Raw genomic sequence first — 7,311 nt, 5'->3', positions numbered from 1 at the left:
ACGGTGTCGCTCTCCCTTATCTCCCTCACATTCTCTTTTCACTCGTCTTCAACCGCATAACACATCGAAAACCAGAAAAACAAACAAAAAAACCATAGGTTCACTTATCTCTCCGGTGTCGGCTCTCGCTAACATGGCTTTCGCGCTCTCGCTCTCGCTAGAATTGCTCTCGCTGGTGTCGCTCTCTCTCACAATCTCGCTGTCTCCGGTGTCGCTCTCCCTTATCTCCCTCACATTCTCTTTTCACTCGTCTTCAACCACATAACACATCGAAAACCAGAAAAACAAACAAAAAAACCATAGGTTCACAACTCTCCGGTGTTCGGCTCTCGCTAACATGGCATCGCTCTCGCTAGAATGACTCTCGCTGGCATCGCTCTCGTTAGAATGGCTCTCGCTGGTGTCGCTCTCTCTCACAATCTCGCTCCCTCCAGTGTCGCTCTCTCTCACAATCTCGCTGTCTCCGGTGTCGCTCTCCCTTATCTCCCTCACATTCTCTCTTTTTACTCGTCTTCAACCACATAACACATCGAAAACCAGAAAAACAAACAAAAAAACCATAGGTTCACTTATCTCTCCGGTGTCGCTCTCTCCGGCGTTGCTCTACCGATTTCACTCTCGCTTATCTCGCTCACAAACTCTTTCTACTCGTCTTTAACCACAGAACACATCCAAAACCAAAAAATCAAACAAAAAAAACCATATTGAAAGAAAGATTTACCGTTAAGATTCGATTGAAAGCCGGAAGTAGAATCGTTTGCAAGCCGGAAATAGTTTTTTTTTCGTTTATGAGCAATATAGCCGTTAGCCTTGGAAAATTTGAATGAATAATTATAGTTTAGTTTTAGTGGGTTTTTTCAGTAAAAAGGTAAGAAGACGAAGTAAGGGCATATTAAGTAATCTGGTAGGGCGATGACGTCAGCAGAGGGTCGATTGATATTATTTTTTAAAAAAGGGTCATTTGACATTTTGGGCCCAATTTTTGGGTCATCCGTACAAATTTCCCAATCCGTACAAATTTCCCCGGATTTTTAGCTTTGGTTTATTCTTCTAAAACCCTATTTCACGTCCAGCCACCGCCACCCTCCCATTTCCGGCCCGGCACGAGAGCATATACTTCTCAAACTGGTACGATTGAAGTTTTAGTTAGTTTTCATCTCAATCTTTACCATTCAACTCCATTTTCGGTTTTTGCAGTCGGCCCCTTCCTCGATTTCTTTGATTTAGATCATCTCATCTACAATTTCTTCCATTCAACTCCATTTTCGGTTTTTGCAGTCGGCCCCTTCCTCGATTTCTTTGATTTAGATCATCTCATCTACAATTTCTTCCTACTATTTTTAGCTATGATTTACATGATGCATAGTGTTGAGTTTATGCAATGATTTAAATTAAGTCTAATTTTTTTTCTGTAAGAATTGGACTTCGATTGGAAAAGGAGATTTCTAGAAATTAGGGTTAAATGCTAAAAGATATGTAAGCAAATCAAAACTAGTTTGCATTCTCATCCTCTGTTCTCTTAGGTTGGTGCATTTTTCTTCCTAGTAATATCTTTAACATTCTTCACTTTTCCTTCCATGGTAAACCTTCTTGAAGCTAGGATTATTTGTAATTTTGTAATAATCTCTCTACATCTACAATTTCTTCCTACTATTCTTAGCTATGATTTACATGATGCATTGTTTTGTGTTGAGTTTATGCAATGATTTAAATTAAGTCTAATTTTTTTTCTGTCAAGAATTGGACTTCGATTGGAAAAGGAGATTTCTAGAAATTAGGGTTAAATGCTAAAAGATATGTAAGCAAATCAAAACTAAAAACATGGGCTTTTGTGAAAAAACTCAAGTTTGCATTCTCATCCTCTGTTCTCTTAGGTTGGTGCATTTTTCTTCCTAGTAATATCTTTAACATTCTTCACTTTTCCTTCCATGGTAAACCTTCTCAATGCTGAAGCTAGGATTATTTGTAATTTTGTAATAATTTCATAAGAGCTTTTCTTTGGACTTTTTAGTAGGAAAGAAACAATGGAATATTTAGGAGTTTGATGTTTTTTGTGGTGGGAGCATATTACCCTTTGATGACTCTATTTTGATACAGATTATCAAACCCTCCGTAGCTTATCTTCTCCTTGAGCTATTTTAAATTCAGGCTTTCATATCATATTTTTTGCATATGAATCACTTTCTTATGAAAATAATGATAATATTAATATTTGGATTTGGCCAAAAATGATTTCAAATGAGAGGATTTAAAACGAGGATAGCAATTAAACCTTCTTTATTGCTACCTGACAATTTAAACAACCCAGACTACCCAATTGGTTGGGCTGAGATGTCATGAATATTTGGTATTTAACTATTGGGTTGGGTTGGGTTGGAGACCATGGTTGAGTCTTTTGGGTTGCTAACTCGACCAATCCAAAATTTCGGGTTGGTCTAAAAAAACCCTAACCCAACCCATATACACCCTGCCATGAGAAATGAAGAAGAAAGTGTGACATTTTACACGGGAACTTTTATTAATAATTATATGATATTTTACAAATAAAAGATAATGTCAATTACATATAAATATGAAAACATATCATTTAATCAAAACAAATCTAACTCTTATTGAATGAAAACTACATTGTCAAAAAGGGAAAAAAAAAAACTTACAGAAAGTCTAAAAATTCAAATAAAACAATTATTTTACAGTTATATTTTTATAACCGTATATAATATAAATTATAGGCCTAACACTTTGATTCTTTCTTCACCACTGTTCTTTTTCTCTATTTTTGGGTTCTCCCCTCTACCATAGCCATCTTTGATAAAGCCGCACATCACCACCAACACACTCACAATGAGACAAGTTTGTTTCTCCATTATTCTTCCCCATTTCTTATCTATCGCTCTCTCTCCCATGTTTTTCATCCTTAGCTACCTCTTCTCTCTCTGTGTATTTTAGATGGAAAATTTATTGAATCAAAACAAGATTTTAAATCACTAGTACTCCGTTTGGTAATCATTTCGTTTTTTGTTTTTGGTTTTTGAAAATTAAGTCTATTTCCTTTCCATTTCTTACAACGGTTTGCATCTTTCTTAAGTAAAATGGTTGAATTCTTAGCGAAATTCCAAAAACAAAAACAAGTTTTTAAAAGTTATTTTTTTTAGTTTTCAAATCTTGGCTTTGTTTTTCAAACCATTATTAAAAAAAGAGACAACAAAGGAAGAAATTTGGAGGTGAAAGTAATGTCTATGAACTTAATTTCTAACAACAAAAACTAAAAATCAAGTGGTTACCAAATGGGAATTCTAGATTTTAAATTCTATTTTTTTTTAATTCATTACAAACACATGAAATCCTTTCAAATCTGGTGGTTTCAAACAGAGGGTTATTCTTGTTGTTTTAGGTTGAAAGAATTGAGTTAGAGCTAACCTAGAGATAGCAATGGGGGAAGAGCAAAAAGACCCTTTTAAGGGAGTGGACTGGAAAGCCGTCGGTGGGGATATGCAAAAAGAAAACATTATAAAGAAAAGGCGTCCAACAAAAATTAGACAAATTCCAGATCATTATTTTCTTCCTAGAAGATCCCTTCCTTCTGCCATTGCATTATATGGGGCGTGTATTGCAGGTGGCATTGGTGTTGGTATGCTGATGGAGATCTGGATAAATGATAAAGTTAAAAGTAAGTATTGAATATGAATCTAATCCCATGTTTGGGACTAGTTTTGAAACAGTAAAAATTTCGTATTGTCATTCAAAATCACATCCAACCATGTTTTTGACCATAGTAATTCAATTTAATATTTGATTTTACACTTTTAATAACCATCGCATTATGATATTTTAAACTATTTTAAGCTCTAAGTTTTCATATTCCTAGCAATATCATTTGTATTTCTCTCTGTTTTTCCTTTTAATGTACTCTCTATGAAAAATAAAAATAAGACAGTTTGATTGATTATTGATTTTCCTTTCTGATGTGTTCTTACAGAGGATGGAGGTGTTATCTGGGAGTTCGACAAGTAGAGTACAAGAGTAGTGTATTATTCAAGCAGAACAAGATAATCAAGTTGCTGGGTTTTGTTTTATTAATCCTAGTTTTGGCACGCATTAAGTGAACATTTTTTAATGCCTCTAGGAATTGTACAAAAATTGGAAGCAATAACTTGTTTTTTATAACCTCCAATTCAGCTATTGGTTGTTTCTCTGATTACAGATCAAGCACAACTGACAATAAATGCAATCATTTTTGGTATAAACCTTGCACAGATTGCTGCTTTGCTCTGCTAAAGCTGGGTCGTAATATCCTACTGAAACCAAACTTTCTTTTGTAATACCCTGAACCTTGCACAAGCGCTGGTATTAACCGATTGTGTTGCATCTTCTGATTTTAATATTGAAATACCATACTGAATTTTAACCAGACATTAATCTTTTGTTAGACAAGAAACCAAACTTTCATTTACAAGAGATTGTAACAATCCTACAAAAGGAGTCTTCAAAAAGATATAAGAATGAACTCCAATCTAAAAGAATTACACTAAGCTAAAAATTAAAAAAAGTCTGATTAACGGATGTCCCAAAAGAATTACACTGAGCTAAAATTCTATTATTCTTCATCAACAGCACTCCACACAAAACAGCACAAGAACAGGCCCTTTACAAGACTCTTCCCTTATCACAAAAGTAAGAATTCTGTCATGATCTCTTCCATCATCGAATGTCAGTTCCTGTTACAAATTCAAAACAGATATTCAACAACACAACAGAATTTGCTATTATGCTTTGTTGAAATGGATACCTCTTTTGAGTTTGGACACCCTCTTTTTTGTTGCTCAGCCACATCTCTAGCTGAGTTTGAACAAATAAAGCTACAAAACCTCATAGGAAAGGATTAATTAAAGATGTTTTCATAACTAACAATATGCGACATGAGAAATTGAAACCAATCAAGTCATCAGTACTAACAACCAAAGGGTTTCGGATTATTTTTTACACATACGAGTAACTTTTAACTTGCATCAGTTGATTTGAAGATAGCAGCTTATTATCAGTATATATAAATGCAAATCGGGGTGCAATTGCTAAGGGTTTATCCTCCCCGTTTCCCATAATTTCTCCCCTCCAAAACTTGGAATAGCTTTAAACAAATTCCTTTCTTCACTCTTCAGATTTAGATAATCGACCTGAGAATGAAAAAGGATAAAAGGTAACATAAGGGAAAGTAAAAAGATGGAGAATGCAAGCTTCATATACAAATCTAGAAAGAAAATATTACAAACCTGATCAGGATTGAAGACCAGCAAACAAAATGAATCAACAGGACCAGAATAAGAATCTACAAAAGGTTCCTTGACTGGTTGTTCACCAGGGTAAGGAAGACCTGGACTAGGCCCCAAATACTGCAATCTTGACTTTGGAGAAATGGAGGACCAGGCTTCTGCCCTTTGCTGCATTCAGAATTCAATATGACCACGATAAAATGTATAGGACTATACCCAATCGAATGAAGTGAATTGTTGAAAATGTAGAACAAGCCTCAAGTCATAAGAAGAAAGGACCATGCCCACAACCTTAAACTTTGTGGCATCAAGACATGACGCATCAACAACTTCAATTCTCCCACTGATACGAAATTGCTCCCATGACTCGGTGAAATACCAACAAATCTTAAAGAACAAAGCATTGGAAATGGAAAATTTGACTCAAATTGGCACATATTTCAGCAGTAATCTAAAGATGATAAGCTACAAAGATGGCATGAACAAATCATTTACCTCGGCAAATGGACAATTCTTAAGCTCTTCAATCTGCAGAATCAACCAAAAATTGAAATTCATTTGCAGGACAAAACTCAGATGCTTATTGGCACATATAAAAAACCCTGACCTAATCCATCACAAACAATTCCCCTGAGCTTATTTTATCGCTTGTCTTGTTGCCAAACATATGAATTACGTAATTGAAAACACCAACAAAAAGAAACAAACCACATTGTGCAATCAAAATCCAGAAGCCCATATAATCATTGCATCAAAAACCATAGAAAAAAGCAATGGCCGCATGAATCGAACTATATAAGACGGAAATATAGAGCCTCCCCGTAGAAGAAGAACCTTGCGAGTTCTAGAATCCGTGTAAATATGGATCTTATCGGTGCCCTCTTCAAATCCTCTGAAAACGACTGTGCGATTTGAGGGCCTTCCATTAATTCCTATCGTTGCCTGAAAACGAATTCGACGTAGAAACCGATTGTGAAGAAGCAATAAGGAAACTTGAACTTGAAGAGAAATAGAGAGAGGGAAACGTACGAGCTGCAAGAATTTGGAATGCTTGATTCGGCCATTAGATTCCAAAGCACCGAGTAGAAGGGACTTCCATGGCGCCGCTGCCGATCCCATTTCCTAATTGCCCGCTAATTCGCCTACTGCTTTCTATTTCCCATTTCAGTTCAATACATCACTGGGAAATAGTTAGTGCTTTCAGAAACGAAATTCAACTGTTTCAGTAATTTATATCCGATATTGAATAATGAATTTAACCAATTCATAATTTTTTTTTTCTTTTTTTCTTTTTTAAATTTTTTTTAGGATATAAAAAATGTCAAACTACTTATAAAATAGAAGAAAAAATATATATATTGTCACGATATACTTCTGTCAACTCCTATAAAAAAAATCCTATCATTTTGTGTAATAGTTTCCTCTTATTCCAAATTTTTCCTTGAATCTAGAAAAAAGTGTAAAGACACTAAACATCACTTCTCTCTGTGACATCTAACGGGTCACCCAACATAGGATTGCTCCAAGTTAAGTGTAGTTCTTATGATTGAGCCACCGAAAAAGGAGGTGCACCTTGTTGGTATAAGTAGTAACTTTCAATTCTTTTAAGCCTTTTTTAACCATACTTTCATGTCCTCAGGATCTCTCTCATTCGGATGTGATATTGGTTCATTCATGTACCCCTCCTGATCTCGGGTCATTACAATGAAATATTTGATATTTTAGTTGCATTAACCACAAATCTAACTAAGATCCATGGTTATCGTTGTAACTTAAACATGTATGTGGAGACATACAAGTGGATTGTGTTTTAATGTAGTATAAGGATAAGGGGGATACCTTATCCATGTGACACTACGAGTGTGGCCTGCTTTGTAGGTGTTACAAATGTTGTAAAGTGCTACAAATGATCTGATCTTGATCATTCGTGTATTAGACATGCGGGCAGGGATGTTCTATATAAAGGAGTTTGTATAAGATTGGACCACGAAATGTTTAGTCTCGTTATATAACACCGTTCATAATTGAGACTTTCATTTCA

General features: G+C 35.2%; 2 protein-coding genes across 5 annotated transcripts; one reads left to right on the top strand and one right to left on the bottom strand.

Moving 5' to 3' along the window:
- The first annotated feature begins 993 nt into the window (after positions 1-993).
- On the top strand, positions 994-4,247 carry LOC120086615 (uncharacterized). Of its 2 annotated transcripts, none has more exons than XM_090318032.1 (3): positions 994-1,128; positions 3,395-3,670; positions 3,980-4,247. In XM_090318032.1, the coding sequence occupies exons 2-3, from the start codon at positions 3,433-3,435 to the stop codon at positions 4,012-4,014; spliced, it is 273 nt and encodes a 90-aa protein (XP_090174158.1). In that variant the 5' UTR covers positions 994-1,128; positions 3,395-3,432; the 3' UTR covers positions 4,015-4,247. The 2 variants fall into 2 exon arrangements, with proteins under 2 accessions (XP_090174158.1, XP_090174162.1); XM_090318036.1 differs by lacking the exon at positions 994-1,128 and adding an exon at positions 2,783-2,853.
- Positions 4,248-4,882: 635 nt separating this feature from the next.
- Positions 4,883-6,492, bottom strand: LOC120086590 (Pyridoxamine 5'-phosphate oxidase family protein). 3 transcript variants are annotated; one of them, XM_039043321.2, is made up of 6 exons: positions 6,300-6,492; positions 6,105-6,212; positions 5,766-5,798; positions 5,562-5,657; positions 5,271-5,438; positions 4,883-5,174 (listed from the first exon to the last, which is right to left on the bottom strand). In XM_039043321.2, the coding sequence occupies exons 1-6, from the start codon at positions 6,387-6,389 to the stop codon at positions 5,073-5,075; spliced, it is 597 nt and encodes a 198-aa protein (XP_038899249.1). In that variant the 5' UTR covers positions 6,390-6,492; the 3' UTR covers positions 4,883-5,072. The 3 variants fall into 3 exon arrangements, with proteins under 3 accessions (XP_038899249.1, XP_038899261.1, XP_038899256.1); XM_039043333.2 differs by having other exon boundaries at positions 5,766-5,877; positions 5,979-6,212; positions 6,300-6,416; XM_039043328.2 differs by lacking the exon at positions 5,562-5,657.
- Positions 6,493-7,311: the final 819 nt, after the last annotated feature.

Source organism: Benincasa hispida, chromosome 1, assembly GCF_027475165.1.
Source record: "Benincasa hispida cultivar pf3 chromosome 1, pf3_genome.v1.1, whole genome shotgun sequence".
NCBI lineage: Eukaryota > Viridiplantae > Streptophyta > Magnoliopsida > Cucurbitales > Cucurbitaceae > Benincasa > Benincasa hispida.
Note: the sequence above shows the minus strand (reverse complement) of the source record. Positions and strands in the feature narration are given on the sequence as shown.

What these genes read in the sequence shown, in the direction of transcription:
- LOC120086615 (XM_090318032.1), top strand. Translation starts at nt 3,433, where the DNA reads ATGGGGGAAGAGCAAAAAGACCCTTTTAAGGGAGTGGACTGGAAAGCC. An exon ending in GATAAATGATAAAGTTAAAA is followed by an intron (nt 3,671 to 3,979) that starts GTAAGTATTGAA and finishes GTGTTCTTACAG; the next exon opens with AGGATGGAGGTGTTATCTGG.
- LOC120086590 (XM_039043321.2), bottom strand. Translation starts at nt 6,389, where the DNA reads ATGGGATCGGCAGCGGCGCCATGGAAGTCCCTTCTACTCGGTGCTTTG. An exon ending in CGGATTCTAGAACTCGCAAG is followed by an intron (nt 5,799 to 6,104) that starts GTTCTTCTTCTA and finishes TTGATTCTGCAG; the next exon opens with ATTGAAGAGCTTAAGAATTG. An exon ending in TTGATGCCACAAAGTTTAAG is followed by an intron (nt 5,439 to 5,561) that starts GTTGTGGGCATG and finishes TTCTGAATGCAG; the next exon opens with CAAAGGGCAGAAGCCTGGTC.